General features: G+C 35.5%; 2 protein-coding genes across 5 annotated transcripts; both read right to left on the reverse strand.

Moving 5' to 3' along the window:
• Positions 1-781: 781 nt before the first annotated feature.
• Positions 782-5,861, reverse strand: LOC110645437 (nuclear transcription factor Y subunit B-1). Of its 3 annotated transcripts, none has more exons than XM_058133463.1 (5): positions 5,691-5,861; positions 5,083-5,313; positions 3,787-4,231; positions 3,638-3,676; positions 782-1,083 (listed from the first exon to the last, which is right to left on the reverse strand). In XM_058133463.1, the coding sequence occupies exons 2-3, from the start codon at positions 5,298-5,300 to the stop codon at positions 4,087-4,089; spliced, it is 363 nt and encodes a 120-aa protein (XP_057989446.1). In that variant the 5' UTR covers positions 5,301-5,313; positions 5,691-5,861; the 3' UTR covers positions 782-1,083; positions 3,638-3,676; positions 3,787-4,086. The 3 variants fall into 3 exon arrangements, with proteins under 3 accessions (XP_057989446.1, XP_057989447.1, XP_057989448.1); XM_058133464.1 differs by lacking the exon at positions 782-1,083 and adding an exon at positions 1,768-2,102; XM_058133465.1 differs by lacking the exon at positions 782-1,083 and adding an exon at positions 1,768-2,110.
• Positions 5,862-7,144: 1,283 nt separating this feature from the next.
• On the reverse strand, positions 7,145-12,014 carry LOC110645436 (uncharacterized). Of its 2 annotated transcripts, XM_021798603.2 has the most exons (7): positions 11,279-12,013; positions 10,945-11,062; positions 9,804-9,925; positions 9,302-9,387; positions 8,441-8,550; positions 8,309-8,341; positions 7,145-7,547 (listed from the first exon to the last, which is right to left on the reverse strand). In XM_021798603.2, the coding sequence occupies exons 1-7, from the start codon at positions 11,848-11,850 to the stop codon at positions 7,503-7,505; spliced, it is 1,086 nt and encodes a 361-aa protein (XP_021654295.2). In that variant the 5' UTR covers positions 11,851-12,013; the 3' UTR covers positions 7,145-7,502. The 2 variants fall into 2 exon arrangements, 1 of the variants encoding a protein (XP_021654295.2); XR_009143046.1 differs by lacking the exon at positions 7,145-7,547 and having other exon boundaries at positions 8,324-8,341; positions 8,441-8,546; positions 11,279-12,014.
• Positions 12,015-19,680: the final 7,666 nt, after the last annotated feature.

Consider the following 19,680-nt stretch of genomic DNA (forward strand, 5'->3'; position numbering starts at 1 on the left):
TTAATGGAAATGGAAATGAATTGCCGCACGATACATTCGTTGCACAAATAATGACTATATTTTAAAGTTTTTATGATGATTAAAAAATAATTAAATTATTAAAATATAATAAAATACTCTTTAATTTATTAAATTATCATTTATAAAAGTAATTATTATGCTTAATATTTGAAAAAATATAAAAATTAATTAATATTCAAATCTTCTCAAAATGAAAGATAATTTGGAACAAAACTTTAAAACAGACAAATAAAAGTGAAAGGAGGGAGTGTTAGGGATAAAAAAGAATTTATCCCACCAGCCAAACACCACATCATCAGTCAAGCCAAGCTTGTGCAACACTTGAATGGGAGGGGCATACACAATTAAGGATAGTGAAAACCCATTTATCAATTATCATTCATGTCCTAGACAAGCAAAGCAAGAACTAAAGCTCAAGCCAGCCAACAAGAAGCACTGGGGTTTTGTTCTACCATCAAGCTTCTGTGTTTAACCTCTGCTATATGATGGATTCAAAATCTTAATGGAGAATAAGATAAATACGGTGTTTGCAAGGTAAAAAATTGACAGTTACCAGAGTTTCCAACAGAAATTTAAACAGCGGCTACTACAAATACTTTAGATTTTCTCAGCACATGTAAAGTCTCCCTTTGAATGTTTTCAATATGGCCATATTAATGCTACATAACAGGGTAACGGACCTCAAGAGCAAAATGATGAATGATATGCAGACGAAGATAAAAATTTATGAGATACAATAACAAGCTTCACGAAATCAGTATCTTCAAATAGTCAGGAGAATATCTATTAGATTAAAAAAAAAATTTACAGCACTTATGTGACCATTAAAGCTGTTCTGCTGGAGAAACCTCCACAAAATCCAAACCCCAAAAACAACCAAAACTAAAGCCCCAAGAATATATAGCACTATGCTTCATATCAGATAAACCAATCAAAGATGCTAAAGGAGTTGAAACTAAGCAGTTTTTACTGGCCCTAAAATTCATTAGATTGGTAAATGAGAACTAGAACTCTCTACTCATTGCCTTGCATGGAAGGAACAATCATATGCTGTCCCTGCGCCTGTAAAGAGTTAGGAAACCCATAAGAATACAAACCAACATTACAAACTCAACCCTCTGCCCCCTTTTCTCAATAGAGAAAATGGGGAAGAGAGAGGGCCAACTAATTTAATTTTCCATATTGCTTGTCAGCATATAAGTTATATGTCGAATGCAGCTGAAAGCAAAGACAAAAAATATATATATTCCTAACTCAAGTAGCCAAATTCAATGACATCCAAAACCTGATACTGCCAATGTGTACCACATTCATGGACATGAAGTCAACTAGACCATTGAATATATCTATTTTTGTAAAACAGAGATAACCTCTAACAAAGATACTTTTATAAAAAGAAGCATGCCTTAAGGTTAACAAGATACCTAATAGTCCTACATTTTTAAATAGATATATTATACAACAATTAACAATTATCAAAATGCAGTTTGACAAGACGCCAAAATTATGCATCATATTTTCAATCTAACACAAAAAGTACATAGGTATTGTGTAAGACAACTATATAAAAACTTGAAATTATCAACTTCTTTAATACATACATGTGCTTTTTTTTTTACTTTTCTTTTCTTTTCTTTTTTTTTTTTTTTTTAAATTATCAACTAATCCATATATGTGTTATCTATCCAATATGCATCAATCTCAGAAATAGATCAGAAATCTCTTTCCACATAAAAATGTGACGGATAAAGTCAAGCAAATAGGATGTCCACCATAGCCTTTTTATTTGAGTCCCTAAGATTGTTCACTGCAACATATTTGGTCTTCAAAGGAAAGTTGCTACCACATGATTATCAAGATAAAAAGTGGGACTAACATCAGATAATTCAGACCACTTTTGGACCATCTTCAAATATAACAAAACAAACATCAGGCACCCAGTAAATGACATCAACTTTTCTGTCCCATTAAAATAGTCTGTCTTGTAGAAGTACTTAAACCCCAAAAGCAACATTAATAGGCCATTCAAACTGGAAGCCGAGTAGGATAAAATATGCAAAGGCCAGGGTTCATCAGAAAATCTAGATCACTGCACCAAACTAACATATTAGAGAAAGGCATAATACCAAGTAAAATCAAGACATGGATTATATGCAAATTATTATATCATGCGATGTGAAACATAAATATATCTGGCTCCGGAGTCTTCAAATTCCTCAACTTTTACATAGTTTAGGAAATGATTTGTATAAACAGGATGCTAGATAAACTTTCCTTCCTCACTTGGTCCATATGTAATATGTTTCATTCCATCTCCCTATATATATACTGTTGGGATGTTTTTTGTCAAGAACTAAAATATGCCAACTACATCATAGAAAAACAAAGCGATTAAAAAGAAGTTCCAAGTCTTGGTAGGGTAAGGAGATGGCAATCCTGTCCAATCAATCCACTCAAATCAGCAAGGGCAGTATCAATGAGCTTGAGCAGATTAAAACAACGATAAAAATCTAAGAATTTTACTAATTCAAGCTCCAAGAAGAAGAGGCAAAAAACAAGTTAAAGGTTACAAGGGGCTTCTCATCCACATGCTTAGGGTTTACCAGACAAGCATTGTATTGCCTAGTTCACTATATTTAACAAACTTTTCCACATAAAAGATCAGACTGAAAAATAATTTGGAAGTGATAATTTCCTCAGCAGAAGTGTCATTAGTGGAGCAAGGGCAAGGAACTTTAAAATCATCATATCGACAATGAAAACTTTAATAAACCCATGGATTTTCCTCTGAGGATGGGTCTCCACTGTCCAGAGAAGATTTGCAGAGGAGATAATGATGAAAGGAGATAAGAAAAATACTAATGAATACAGCTAGAGGTATCATGCCCATTCTTCCAGATATTTATGAACAATAGCAAGTATATAAATGTCAAGCAACACCTTTTTATCTCTCTAATTAATTCTAGCTTTATTGGAAACTAAATGCATGCAAACCTAACTTTCCATTCTATCTATATGCAGTATTGATGGCTGATAAGGCTAATCATCTCAATTATATGTTACATAAAACTTGAAGAATAAGGGGCATTAGCATACAATTGGTGCACTGTTGGAAAACCCTAAGGGATGAAAGTACTGGAAACGTTTATGAAACTATCTTAAGTGCTAATAAAAGAAAACTATAATATTAATTAAACAAATTGAAAATGAGGGCTTAACCTATACAAAATTTTCTGACTCCTGCCAATTACTACAACAATTATAGAAATCAAGTATGGAAAAACATATCTATGAGACAGTTCTGCCAAGCCACAACTACATTTTCCATCAGCTCTCTACTTCTATTTTCCGATGTTTCTCATGGAGTTCTCAGCTCTCTACCAGTAGCAATCACATCATGCAAACTATGCAAAGGATTTTTGTGAGAGGAAAAAAAATGCATGAGAATGTAAAACCTGAACAGGTTGTCGCCTTTGGGAGAAAGCAAATGCAGGGCTATAAGCCATTCAAACATCGAATTAACAAAGGTTACCCTCTTTCTTTCTTTTATCCCTCTTTTTTCTTTTCTTTTCTTTCAGAGAGAGAGAGAGAGAGAGAGAGAGAGCGAGAGAATCACCTGGGAACTAATGTAGTTCATTGACCCCTGGATAGCAAACTGTCATATTCACCAACATTGCAAGAAAGCAATAATTAGGTAATCATTAAAATACTAAAGAATTTTTAGCCTCTATAACAGAATTAAAAAGAAAGTATTTAGGAAGTCACCTGTGGGTTTTGACCAGGCAGACCTCCAATTGCATCCCTTTTAGCTGATCCATCTCCACCCCTAGCAGATCCCTTAGTGTCACCCTGCCAAAGTTTGCTGACAATGTAACTCCACACATTGACATAACATAATCTACGAAAAAATTTTACAATTAAAGTGAAGACGTTCAATTACCTCCATCTGTGCCATTGCAATCATCCAAAAAAAAAAAACGAAAAAGGGATAATTGTCAGATTTCCAACCAAAAAATAAAACTAGAAAACATGATCAAGCATAAACAGCAAAGAAGTATTCAAATGTCAAAGATCAATTACCTCCCTGTACCTAGCTAGGTACACCTTAAGCGGTTCAATATAGTCCTCAAAGCCTAATGTTGCCATTGCCCACAACAAATCGTCCCCATTGATTGTCTTCCTCTTCTCCTTCTGACACTTATCACTCGCCCTACAGAACAAAAAACCCCAATCAAATCACATAAAATCAGACCCTAAATCTTAAAACTAAACCTAATTTGCAAGGGCACAGAATGCATTTCCCAAACAAAAATCCCATTACTGAACAACAATCACAAAGCACAAAAAAAAATCCTTATTTTCAGAAAAAAGAAGTGCAGAATTTCCAAAATAGAGATCCCATTTTACTAAATAGCATCATCTTAACCAAAAGCCAAATCACAAAGACAAAAAGCTCTTTTTCAAAAACACCAATAACCAAACAACAAAGCAAATTAACTAAAACCTCAGTTTTGGAAAGCATCTATACATCCACAAAGCACAACTCTAGCATCACACGTACCAATCAAAATACAGAAAACAAAAGGCCATTTCTCAAATAGTGCTGCTTTCCAGAAGGAACAACTCTCGATAATCAAAATCCAAAATCTCAACTCTAAGGATCAGAAAATAGAAAGTAACGGAAGGATAAAAAAGGGAAAGAGAAAAGGTAAGAGGGTTATATAATCTCATGTTTGGAAAGGGTGAATTAATTAAAGGATGGGAATAATATATATACTTTATGTTTGAAAAGAGCTGAAGGAGGGATAAGCTTAAGAAGGTGTATAAATAAAACTATTCATATCTTTCATTTTTCTCTCTTATCTCTCCTTCAAAACCTCTCATTCCACCCAAGTTACTAGTTGAAACGTAAGAAAAATTGAGATTTAAGGGGTAAAGGAATATAAAGCTTATCTTACCTAAGCTTACTCTCCATTCACTCACAGGTAACATGTGTAAAATAGTTACTTACTCTACCTTACCTTCTACCCCTCCCTCACCCGACAGACCCTAAGGACTTACTCGCTGGTAATAAAACTGATAAACTCAGAGACGCATTCCTGGACCGTATCCTTAGCATCTTTAGCAATTTTCCCATTTGCCGGCAAGGCCTTCTTCATGATCCTGCTTATATTGGCAATAGGCAGGTACCTATCCTGTTCCCTCACTCCAGAGTGCGGGCTCTGCTCACCACCGCTCTCGTGGCTCCCTCCTGCCGGACTTGTTGGGTTATCCGCCATCTAACCGAAATCCCTATAATCAAAGGCAGATTAGCCAAACACACACACATACAAGTAGATAGTTATAGCAAATTACAAGTAATCAAATTTACAACAAATTTCTTGAAATTTTCAAACTTGAAGCAATAACCATCTAACTAAAACCTCTTTTAAGCAAAATTTCATCCCAAAACCTTGGATCACATACACGAATACTCAACACATTAAATTTTTAGTAAACTAATTAAGTAATCAACTTATTTTCCATTCAAAGTCAAACTTGACAAAAATCGAATCAAACCCTAAAATAAGCCAAAAAAAAGGACATTCATATACACACATAAAGGAAAAAAAGAAACCCTAATCTGAGGCCGAAGCTCCATCCACCAAAGAGAAGAAAAAGAAGTGTACCTGGAGAGAGAGAGAGAGGGAAAGGGGAGGGTTAGTTAGAGAGTTTGTATTTGGCGCGAGATGAAAGAGAGAGAAGAGAAGGGATTGGTGGGATTGTTTTTATTGAGAGACGAGAGATCCGACGATGGAGAAGAGAGGTTTGGGTAACTGAGAAAGGAGTAGAAGAGAGAGACTTATTTTCTTATTTTTTTATTATTTTATTTTATTTTTATTTTTTTTTATTGATTTTGATGCTTATCAACACCGTCGGTTGTTTGGTTTATTGGGTGGGCCCTTATTTATAGGACCTACCCCACACTTAACATTCACAGAGGCACGTTTCTTGTGCTGTTCACTCAGTTGCTTCTGCTACTGTCACAGACCAATCACTTTCTTTTCCTCAATGCGTTTATGATTAAAGAAATGTTTTACATATTTTTTTCTTTTTTTATGAATTTTATTTTTCCATTTACAAGAAGAAAATTGTTTTTATTATTTATGGGTGATTATTAACTAATAATAATAATAATAAATCATATATTATATTGTAATTTAAAAATTAAGAGAGAATTTTTTTTTCTAATTTTATGTCACTATCAAATTTATTGATTTTGCTAATTAATTTCAAATTGATGATTGATTTTGTAATATTTCTATTGTAAATTTTAGTATATTAAATTTTGTAATCAGTAATGTGTATTAATTATTAAATTATAATAATTAATTAATCTTAACATATTATTCATTTGAAAGATTCAAATTCAAATCTTCATTTCATTAATCTCTTACTAAAAAATAAAATTAGTCTAGGATTGCATCCATGACTGCAGAGAGATGATTTTGCAGTAAGTAAAGGTTTTTTTTTAGAATAAATTATATATAAGGAAAAAATTAAAATTAATTACTATATAATTATATAATTTTTTGTTAGTGGTAAGACCATTGCATTTTAAGATAATGTTTTATATAAATAAATTTTATAAAATTCATTTGTAAATGATTGATTGAAATGAAAATTTATTTAAATAATAAAAAGATAAAATAAAAAAACTAACTTAAAATAGAAGTGAATTTGAATAAAAAACTAAATATTTACTATTATAACTATGAAAGACTAAATAAAAGATATTTTTTTTTTAAAAATGCCAATCAAAATTTATTTAATAAACAAATTTAATTAGGAATAAAATACGATGATAATAATTTATTATGATAATGAATAATTAAATTTACTTGGCTATTAAAAATAATATATCATTGAAAATATTATATTATATATAAAAAATTAATAAAAAAATAACATATTAAAAAATTGATAACAAAGTATATAGAATTAATAAAAAAAATATCTCTAACATACAAAGTGAATTTACTAATAAAATTATCCATAGCTTTAAATAATGAAATAACTTTGGTTAATATAAAATCACAAAGAATTAATATGCAAAAAAACTAATGTTGTATTACACCCAATCAATAAATAAATGAACAAATAAGTAAATATAAAATATCCAAGATACATGAGAAGATAATTGTAACTGTATCATGAACACATGCCAATGGAGTTCAATTGTAAGAGCAAATTACACCAATCCATAGCATATTGCTTTTAATAATCATCACATCATCTCTAACAGAGTTTGAGCTCACAAAACATGAAAGCTTAAAGCTGAAGATTGATGGGGAAATCTTCAGCTTCCTAACACAGAACCAGCAAAACACACACAGTCATCGTGAACTTGAATTCAAGATAAGGGTGTGGAATGCTAGTTTAATCTACCTTACCAACTGGTAAGGTATGAAATGCAAGAACCCTTCACTTGTCATGAAATGCTACAATAAATACCCTTCAAGACTTGCCTTCTCCATAATCTCTTTCTGCCAAAATAAATAAATAAGAGGGATTGTATTCATTTGCTTCCTTCTTATGTCTAACAAAAATATAAGTCATGAAATAAGACTATATTTAGCATGAGGTAATAAAAAAATATAATAAACTCATAGTTGCATTGCATGTTTCATTATTTTGTTTTATTATAAAAAGAAAAAAATTGATCTAATAATAACAATTATGTGATGTAATCAATTATACTTTGACTAATATAATGCCGATTACATACAAAAATGATATAATTATAATTATATATTTTGGTTTATTTATTTCATTGTCACCACCACTACTCGGTCACTACCACTATCACTACCATCCAACATCAATCATTACCATTGCCGCCGCCACCACTTCGCCGTCATCTGGCAACTATTATCACCGCCACCACCACTATTATTATTGTCAGTGCCCAACCACCATTAACACTTGGCCACCACTATGGCACTACCACCATCACCATCATGCAGCCACTAGTCAATAATCACTAAAGTCGTTGCCACTCTATTGTTATTACAACTAAATAAACTACATATTAAAATAAAAATTATCATTTGTAACTAAACATTAAAATAAAATGACAATTATATTATATTACATTACACCACTTCCTACCAAATGTAGCTCAAGGGTAAATGTAGATGATATCTTAAAATTGCTTTTCGCAAGTGGTTGCAGACCTTTTAAAAATGGTTCCAAGGGTGCCACAATTAAATATTCACAAAATTTAAGCATATTGCACAGTGTTTACCTGGATAGCTGCTGTAATCATCCCAGGATCCTCCTAAAAAAATAAAAATAAAAACAATTAATAAAAGGAAAAGAGAATGATCGACTCATTTGATGGCCATTGAATCACTAACGTCATTAGATGTTTACTCACCCCAAAACATTTCTCTTCCCAAGAAATCGCCTCGAAAGCCTTTTGTTCCATGGATTCCCATGAACTTGGTACTTGAATTTTCTCCACATGCTGTAAAATTCTCAAGCTATCTGCCATAAAACCATACTTGAATCAACAATCAAGAGCTTGCTTACAACCAACAATAGGTAAATTCCAATATTGGTGATAAGATCAACATTCAGGAAAAAGCAGCATTAATCACAAAGCATTTGGAATAGGAATAATTAATGAATCAAGTTGGCAAAAGACAAGTCCCCTAGGGGATGATGAAGGTGTAAAAATTGTTTCCACCACTGAGAAATTATATAGCAGCCATTTCAATTTGCACTTATTGCAATTTATTAGGTTTTCTATAATTATTGTTTGATGGTGACATCCAGGTAGGGAACTACCAAAATTATAAAAAAAAATTGGCTTTCTATGGGTAAGAGAACTTGAGAAACTTGTAGAACTGCTAACCTATTCTGTAACCAAAAATTTAAATAGAAAAAAGGACCATTGAGATTAAATAATCCTTATGCTTCTTTCCAAAAGAAAGTTAAAAAAATTAAAGATCCAGCAGATGAATGGAACTGTCCAACACACAGACCAATGTAATCTAAAAACTCAGCCAAAGCCTTCATTCTAATCATAGTGAGGACTTGAATCTATTATTGACAAATGGACCAATGTGATGTGTGATTACTGGTCAAGTATTTCAGCAATCAAGAACTTCCTATAAGGCTATAAATAATTTGAGTCACAAGTCAAAATCTATAGAGGCTAAAAGCAAAGATGATTTGTTCACTTAAATATGTAACTATCTACTGCCAAAAAGTATAGAAACAACCAGAAGTATACTTGTAATAAACGCCTCTTGCCAGAATTCCCGCCTAGACCACAAAGGTGCAACTTCTTGAACTGGGATTCCCTTGCTTATGCATACTCTGTGCAAAATGAAAGATTGTACAATGAATCACTTCTTAGCAGAAAAGTGTAAAAGAGCAGTTTAGATGATCACTGCTCCCTTTTTATTGGAGTTGGGCAAGCAGTTGAATGGTAAGAGAATGTAGCAACTAGTATGTTTAAGTCCCCAGTACCCTCAGTTTTTCAGAAGGACGCATGCATACAATGATTATTTAATACACTGTAGGAAATTTTATCAAATGCTCAATTATTTTTACACTTAGTGGGGGAGTTCACGCAAATGGATCCAGTTCCAGACTTCCAGTGTTTAACATACTTGATTAGAAAAATGGAAACAAACAATTGCAATCTCATATGCATCATAAATCAGTAGACTGCTAGCTAGCTCCATATACAGTCATATAGAGAACAATGAATTAAAGTAGGAAAAACTCACTCAATGACTAGTTGGCGAACAACTCCAGGAAGGACACCATCACTGATAGGGGCTGTCTGCACTTCAAAAGGACATGAATTTTTGTCACTGAGAAAATTGTTCCCCTTAATTTCACTGTTCTCCTGAGAGTACCTAGAGCAAACTATAGTTAGAAAATTAACAATAAATACAAGGGTACATGCATAAATATAGTCAATATGCCACATAGTATTAGGTTTTAAAGGGTTGCAACTCATTCTATGAGACTCGTAGGAAAGAACACCTAAATCAGCCTAAGCTCCATGCTACCTCTAACACTTGCTGGAATTGATAGTTGTGATCTATCAATTGGAATATACATAAAACTAGCACAAAGAAACGAACCTTGTAACACATCCAAACTACCAAAAGAGACATACTGACTCTTCCTACAATTGAGTTGTCCCGCTAACTGCTAAACAATTCTCTAGATCACTTTCATAGTCTAATAGTCAAGGATTGCCATTTGTGTCCAAACTCCAAAGTAAGCAGTTTAACACGTCCAGATACAGATTAATAATTCCCTAGTGCATAAATATATTTAAAACATCAATAGATAACATTATATTGATCAACTCAAACTTCCATATTGATTACCAGCTAACACAGCCATATTTGGGTTTTTCAATTTAGGGACCACTGCTAGGTGCATGCAAAAGTTTCAGGGTCACAAGGATAAAGGTTTAGGTTTTGAGAGAAGTAATTTCAATACTGAACAGTAAAACTTGGTCTGCATTCTCCCTCTTAAAGCATTCAAATATCACATAGCCTCCTTTCTGGGATTTTCAATCTAAACGTTTGACATTATAAATCTGTGATGCAAAACACTTACAGGGCCCCTTTTTTATTCGACAAATACCGTCACAAAGCATGAGTTTAAACTTCTACAAACATAAAGAGTGCCAGGATTTGGCAATAATCACATTTAATGGTCAGGTTCTTAGGTAAAACTACTTGCTGTCAAAGTCCTGAATACAAACGAAACAGCAGAATACACCTCATACCAATGAAAAAAAAATGTGAGTTTTAGACATCCGATCAAACGAACATATGAAATGACAAGCCTATAGATATAACCACATTCAAATGTTGATGCATGCTCAAGTAGGTTATTATCACTCACCTTGCGACAAACAACAAAAAAATTCGTCACGCAACCTTCAAGTATTTGATCACCATCATTTGACAACAAAAGCTCAGTTACTGAAGGAGGCCTCAAATTCTCCAGAGGCTTCCTTAACCTGCAAAGAAAGAATTCAAACTTTCCCAAAATCAACATTCACATTAATAAAAGAAACATACTAGTTTGACAAAGACAATTAACTCCATTGCTTAAAATCAAATAAAACGAAAAAAGAAAAAAAGAACTTGAAAAAACCATTGTAATAGCAAAACTACAAAACCAAGCCTAATACAACCTAACTTCGATAAAGTAAGTGTTGATTAGCTTAACTGACCTTACCCAATCTGAATATTTAGCTTCTGCAATATCCCTCCCATGCCCGACCACTGCCACACGCGCTCCATTTTCTCTGACACCAAACACAGGAGGAACATAGCTTCCAATGTGCACACACACATCAAGCACCTCAACAATACTTTTCCGACTCAAATTTTCAATTTTCCTCATTTTCTTGGAATCCCCACTTACAAGAGCCGTGATAGCCAATTCCTCCCCATCTTTCCTCTCTCTCAACGCAACCGGCAGCACCTTCCCTACGGAGTCATCAACCAAAGCCTTAACCGCCGAATCCCAGATCGGCGGCGGCGGCGGCGGCAATGATAATGATCGCTCTGTAGAAATGGGAATATTGAAGAGAAGATGTGGGTTTGAATTGAAGAGAATTCTGGCGGAATTTGAAAGTCTGTGTAAATGCCTATCCCAGAACAAGAGGCAGGAACCGTTGTCGTGAGACCGTGTGGTTGTGTAAGCACCTGGATGAGATTCAAGGAAGGTGGTCACCGGAGGAATAGTTGAGGAGTGCGAAACGACACCGTTGCTAAAGAGGAAGTAGGAACTACTCGTCATTTGCCTGCGCTGAGGAGGCTTTTGCAGTTTACGCACTGAAACTGGCTTCTTGAACTTCAACCGGGAGAAACTAAAGCCGAATTTCAGGTTAAATTTCACTCATGGTCACGAAACGCTCAACTTTAATTTTTTACTTCAAAATCATAGGATTTTAATTATTGTAACCGGATATTATAAATTATCTGAGTAATTTATTGATTTGCCATCATTTTATAAATAAAATTACTATATTATCATTTATTAATAATTTTATTTCTTATTTTTTCTTTCTTTTTATCTTTTATGTTTCTTCAAATTCATCAATCCCCACCTTTCTTCTTCTCCTTCTTTTTCTTTTACTTCTTTTTTTCTTTTTTAATATTCTTTATTTTATTCAGAAAACACCATTTCATGGTGGAAAGGAAAAGGTTTTTTTGGACTCTTGACCATTCCTAAACCTTTAAAATGGGAAGCACTAAAGACTCACCAATTACACACACTTTTATTTCAATACCCAAAAAACACCCAAAATTAAGAAGTCCATAGTCTCTCACGATCTCTCATATATTTCATCTCCTTTTTTTGGGGGAAAAAAAAAGTTGCTTAAGATTTTTTATTTTCTTGCTATATATTGCTTTGGATTTCATTGGGGGTAGGTATGTGTATTCTGGTGCCATTTAATTTCTTGGTTGATGGGTTTTTAATTTGAAAGTTCTTAAATTTGTCTACTTTCTTGAAATTTTTTTTTTCTAATCATGGCTTTAAAAAAAATACCAATATGTTGAAAACAAAATTTTTAATTTATATAAAAAATATCAAAAGATTGTTTGTTGTAACATAGGTGAGTTGGAAATTGATGGACTATTTTATTCAAGTTCGCTTTTTTTTTTTTAAATTGATTCTCTATTTTTGCTAGTTAATTTACCCATTTAAAAAAAAAAAGCTTTCTTATTTAATTTCAAGCAATTCTCAATTATTAGTTGTGTGTTTAGTATTTATTAATTCATAGATGTTTATTGACACTCTCTTCTCTTTCTTTTCTATCTAGATTTTCTTCTATGACATCTTTCTTGCCTTCACAATTGCTATCAAGCCTCTCCCTAGTGCAGTGTTAACTACTGTAATTTGTCCTTCCCCCAATTCACTAATTTTTGTTGAGTTTTGGATTTTAATAGTTGATATTTGATTTTGGATTTGATGAATATTTATTTATTGATTTTAAATGTTGGATTCATTGATTGGAAGTTTCAATTAATGGAATTTTGAAGCTTGAATATGTATTCTTTGATGTGATATTTTTATTTTGAATATCTCTTAAATTTCTTTTTTTTTTGGGTTTTAAAGAGAGAAAATATATAACGTAAGGTAAACCGGAGTGTAAGAAAAAAAGAAAATAAAAGGAAATGACAGTTAAATAATTTTATTTTACAAAATGATGATAAATTGACAATTTAACTGAAAATCTATAATAATAATGATCGATAAAAATGATTTTAATGAACTTCAAATTAAAGTTGAATAATTTTTATTAAAAAAATTTGATTTTACTGAAATAATCAATAAAGTTCAGTGACCATGAATGAAATTTACCACTGGATTTCATTTTTTTAATTAATTTAAATATTAATTAAAAAAAATTATTTTTATTGATTAAGCCAATTTTCTTTTAATACGCGGGATTGCATTTAAACGCTCAAAAAGGGAAGAAATACATCTTTGGACAAGAATACTAGAATAAAAAAAAAAGTCTACATTGAAAGAAAACAGCCAACCTTGTAGCCCATTTCAAATCCAATCAAACCCAAACCCAAGCCCACAATGAGACCTATAACACACGTTGATCACCACTAGATGAATTGCTATCGTTGTAACACTGAGCCAAGACTGAAGCCAAACATAACAGCCTTCATCGCAAGGAGCGCAAACACTCAACCCAGCATAATATCACAGATTAACAAACTTTCCCCTTCCTCAAATAGAGAAGCAAAAAAACACAGCTGCACAAACTTGAAAGGGGTGCCGTTGTAGAGCTCACTGGCGCATTAGCCAAAAGGATGACATTTCCAGCCGTAGTGTAGAAGCAAGATCCAGGCGATGCGACTTGGCTAGAGCAATCGAAGCCCCTTCAATGCGTATGGCAGGCCCAAACTATGACAAAACAGAGAGTATCTTAACAAAGGAAAAGCTTCCCCGCAAAGGACCTCTAGCTCCTCTCTGTCCAGCACCACAAGCGAACCAGCATGTAGGTCTTCATTATCTGCGCTCTCGATGCATCGTCCACCAACAAACAAACCAAAACAAAACAAACACCCAACATTTACAACCTAGTCTAGCAGGGGGAGGGCTGTGCCACATGGCCAAACTGGAAACCAAAACATCAAAATCCTTCCCCTGCCTGAAGGCAAGGAAGGCCAATGAGGAATGAGGCTTGACGAACCGAGAAACTAGATTAAACAACGCTGTAGTTGAGAGAAACTCTTTCTTTCTTAAACCAAGAGAGAGAACTAGGCTAGAGTATGAGTTAGATTAAGCCAATTCTTATTCTAACATCATGATGTTGAATCAATTTAATTATAATTTTTAAAATTACTAAAAGAAATTATAAAATTTTAACCTATGTTTAATTCTAATGAGCATTTAGCTCATTGAAGAAATCTATAAAATTATAATTTTAATTAAAATTAATAATATTAAAGAAATTAATTTAAAATGACTTAAAAAGAAGTGGTGTTAAAAGATTTATAAATTTAAAATATTATTGCAGATTTTAAAATTAAGATTAACAATTGTTATTAGTAAGATCAACACTGATCATTTAATATTTGAGAAAAAAATGTTTTTCCACCTTAAGTCTTTTTAATTATTACACTTAAGTTTAAAAATTTTAAAATGAATCTAAAAATTCGCAAAAGTAAAAAAAAAAAAAGAAGTGTGTCACGACCCAACCTATGGGCCGGACCGGCACTAGGACCTGGGCCAGCCTAAAGCCCCCGAGGCCCGTAGTAAGCCTAACTGTTCATTAACCCAACTCTAAGGCCCATTTGGGCCCAATATCAAGAAATCAAACGGACAGAGTCCGGCCATAAAATGGACTTTCCAACGGGGAGTTTTCGACTCACCCTGTAAACACAATAAATACTCAATTGGGGAGCTCAGCTCACCCTTCACATACTCATATCAGCATAAAATAAATGGGAGCTCAGCTCCCTCATCCAATCCATCAAACAGGCATAGAATATTAAGTTTACAGGCCCAAAATAATAATTTAGTTTACAGACCCAAATCAAATAAACATTTCTAACACATGCGGAAATTCTAAGATTTAACAAGTTTATACAAACATTAGTAATCGACCTGCGAGGGAGAAAGCAGGTTAACCTCAAAAATATTCTCCTGTGGCCTGGAAAAATTTTTGAACAGGAGTGAGCGTTCGACTCAGAGAGTAAAATATCAATTTTAACCATAATCTCTATAACTATCTAAAACTAATGCACCCTGTAGAGTGAAATGCAACATCAACATCATTTTCACATCATAACATCAAAAAGGTAATTTGGAGCACTCACGCACCCTGTAACATCAATCATAATATATGGGAGCTGATCCCCTATACAGCTCTCTTAAATCCAACCTGGTGCCAGCGAAGAACTCAGCTCGGACTTCTACTTAAATACCAAATTGGGGTCCCAGCGAAGAACTCAAGCCATGTCTACCCCGAAGGACTGGGTCCCAGCGAAGAACTCAAGCCGTGTCTACCCGTCCTATCCATAGTCCACACCACATCACACGCACGCCAACGCACGCACACTGCTCCAAATTACCACAACAACATACATGGCACTTTCACAGTTATGAATGCAACATAATTCGTGCCTAAGGTTTAACTACATAAATATATGCATATAAGTGATGCATGAGCATGCTTGAACATATAATAATATCGAAATTACAATTAAAATTAATATTTTACTCACAGACTTGACGGTGGTCACTAAGGCGGCTGGGCGGAGGAAGACGGCTGTTCCGGCTCACCTGACAATTTTATTACAATCATTTAATAAATTTGACTTAATACAAACAAGGAAAAAGATCAATACGTCCTAAGTCGTGCCGAAAATCCGGCAGAGTCTCCCCTATACCTAGGACCTACCCAACTTACAAAAGGGCTCAAAACACACTTCTATATTCACAACCCATATATCCACAACTCAATCACATCACACAGCCCCTCCTGGGCCCATCAAATCAATCATTCATCACAATATGTAAAATTTCAATTTAGTCCTTATAATTGATCATTTTTGCAAAAACTGCCCAAATAAGCTCTAAAAATTCTAAAACTTTGCCCCGCGGTCCTTAGCAATATTACTAAGCTATTGCAAAAAGAATCATAATTTTCTAAGCTACCACGAATATTTTATGGATTTTTAATCCTATTTAAGCACTAGAAAATTACGAAAAAGCAAGGTTCGGGTTTACCTTTGCCGATTCCGACTTCGGAGACGCGCTCGGGACGTCTGACAATGGTGGGGTAGCCAAAGCCTCGATCCAATTCGGAGACTTTTCCAGAATCTGTCCATTCGCCGAAATTTCACGCATCTGCTAATCGCCGAATTTCCGCGAATTGAGGATACCTACACGGGGGTTAGTACATAAATTTTTCAGAATTTTCTAAGCTCATTTAATGCTCGGAAAAATACTGCGAAGTTCCGTGGGACCCACCGAAAAATGGTGTCGAAAAAATTCGAAATTTATGTCGCTGCGAAGCTCTAGACGAGTGGAGCGTTCTGGTACTCTCGGTTTTCTCGTGGGATTCACGATTTTCGAGAAATCTAGCCCAAAAGTCGAAATGGGCTAAAAACTTCCCGAGCAAAAATTGGACAAACCGCTTGATGGATTTCGGTGTTCTTGGTGTCTATGGAAAGCTCTCGCCGAGTAGATGATTTTAGACACAAGACCCGGTCCGATTGGTGGCCGGATCGGCCGGATTTTGGCCGGGGAAGTCGAAAAGTCGCGCGCGCAGGGGAGGGCGTTTCGCGCGCGTTTTCCGGCCGTTTGGGGCGGCGGCCGGCTGGCTAGGGAGGCTGGGGGTCGGCGCCGGCGAGGTGGGGAGGCAGGGGGAGGTGGCTGGCCGGCGGCAGGGGCAGGAGGAGAGAGAAAAGAAAGAAAGAAGGGGAGGAGGTCGGGACGCGCGGAAGAAAAGGGAAGAAGAAAAAGGAGCCGGTCCGATTCGACCGGTCAGATCCGGTCCGATTCGATTTGGCCGGTTCGATTCGGAATACAAAATTTTGAATTTTTACTCTGCCTCGGGACCAAAAACGAGGTCCAAAAATTTCGAAAAAATTCCAGAAAACTCAGAAAAATACGTAGACTCCAAATATATTTTTAGTTTTGCCACGTGGTCTTTAAATTAATTTTTAAAAATCATCAAAGTTTATATTTTCGGAAAATCGAACCCGATTTTTAAAATCCAAAAAATCTCAAAAAAAATTCCTAAAGTTTAAATAAAATTAAAATACCAATAATGCTCATAAAATTTAAAATTTTGGGTTGTTACATTCTTCCCCCCTTACAGGAAATTCGTCCTCGAATTTTACACAAGGCAGAATAAAGCACATGATTATACATTAAACAGATAAGGGTACTTGCTACGCATGTCCCGTTCTGACTCCCAGGTGCACTCTTCCACTGACTGACTCCTCCACAAAACCTTAACCATAGGGATCTGTTTGGATCTTAGCTGTCTCACTTGGTAGTCCACTATGGCTACAGGCTGCTCCTCAAATGTCAAGTTCTCTTTTAGCTCTATTACATCCGGCTGTAGTACATGAGAAGGATCTGGAATGTATTTCCTGAGCATGGAGATGTGAAACACGGGATGAACGTAAGAAAGGTTGGGTGGTAGCTCCAACCGGTAACAACTGCTCCAACTCTATCAGTAACCTCAAAAGGTCCAATATACCGAGGTGCCAACTTGCCCTTCTTCCCAAATCTCATGACTCCCTTCATTGGAGAAACCTTCAGGAATACATAGTCGCCTACTGCAAACTCCACATCCCTCCGTCTGAGGTCTGCATAACTCTTACGCCTCTTGAAAATTTGTTTTGATCGTTCACGATTAAAGGAACTACCTCAAGTGTCTTGCACTAGGTCTACATCATGCACCTTCGCTTCCCCATTTCTGTCCAACACAGAGGAGACCTACACTTTCTTCCATATAGTGCCTCATAGGGTGCCATCCCTATCTTTGGAATAATGCTGTTGTTGTAGGCAAACTCCACCAAAGCTAGCTGCTCATCCCATTGACCTCCAAAATCCAAAACACTCATGCGAAGCATGTCTTCCAGTGTTTGGATTGTCCTTTCGGACTGTCCATCTGTCTGAGGGTGGAAAGCCGTACTGAAGTTCAACTGTGTGCCAAGTGCCTCCTGTAACTTTCTCCAAAACCGAGAAGTGAATCAGCCCTCATCGATATTATGGAAGTTGGAACTCCATGCAATCTGACTATTTCTCGAATGTAGAGCCGGGCATACTGTGCCACAGAGTATGTAGTCTTTACAGGCAAGAAGTGAGCTGATTTGGTTAGACGATCTACAATTATCCATATCGAGTCATATCCTCACGTGGTACGAGGCAACCCAGTCACAAAATCCATGGTAATCATTTCCCACTTCCATTCTGGGATAGGGAGCTCTTGCAGCTTCCCTGACGGTCTCTGGTGTTCAAACTTGACCTTCTGACAAGTCAAGCACTTGGACACAAAGTCTGCTATGTCTCTCTTCATACCATTCCACTAGTAGCTATCTTTCACATCATGGTACATCTTGGTGGAACCTGGGTGGACATTGTATAGGGTATAGTGTGCCTCTTGCATGATTTCATTTCTGAGATTGTCCACATCGGGCACACATATCCTAGAACCATGCACTAGGAGGCCATCATTGGCAAATCCAAACTCACCACCTTCACCTTGCTGTACTCTTTCTATGATCGTCATCAATTGTTGGTCTCTGTGCTGAGAAACTCTAACTCTGTCCCTCAAGTCTGGCCTCACTGAAAAATGAGCCAACAATACCCCCTCATATGAAAGATCTAGGATTAGACCTTGATCCATCAACTCATGTACCTCCTGAATCAATGGTCTCTTCTCTGCTGAAATGTGCGCCAAACTACCAGAAGATTTTCTGCTCAAAGCATCTGCTACTACATTGGCCTTCCCAGGGTGGTACTGGATGGTGCAATCATAGTCTTTCAGAAGCTCCATCCATCTCCTCTGTCTCAAGTTTAAATCTCTCTGTTGGAAGATGTACTTCAAACTCTTGTGGTCGGTGTATATCTCGCACACTTCACCATACAGGTAGTGTCTCCAGATTTTTAGTGCAAAGATTACAGCCGCCATTTCCAAGTCATGGGTGGGGTAGTTCTGCTCATGCCTCTTCAACTGCCTTGAAGCATAAGCCATTACTTTTCCATTCTGCATCAAAACACACCCTAGGCCAACTCTGGAAGCGTCACAATACACGGTGTATCCTTCACCACTCATAGGTAGTGTCAACACAGGGGTGGTGGTTAGACACTCCTTAAGCTTCTGGAAGCTCTTCTCACAATCATCTGTCCAAATGAATGGAACATTCTTTCGAGTTAACTTAGTTAGGGGAGCCGCTATCCTGGAAAAATCTTGCACAAAACGCCTATAGTAGCCAGCTAAACCCAGAAAACTTTGCACCTTAGTGACTGTTGTAGGCCTAAGCCAATCAGTTACAGCTTCAATTTTCTTGGGATCCACTTGAATGCCGTCACTAGAAACCACGTGTCCCAAGAATGAGATGCTTTCTAGCCAAAATTCACATT

The sequence above is a fragment of the Hevea brasiliensis genome, chromosome 14, assembly GCF_030052815.1.
Source record: "Hevea brasiliensis isolate MT/VB/25A 57/8 chromosome 14, ASM3005281v1, whole genome shotgun sequence".
Lineage (NCBI taxonomy): Eukaryota > Viridiplantae > Streptophyta > Magnoliopsida > Malpighiales > Euphorbiaceae > Hevea > Hevea brasiliensis.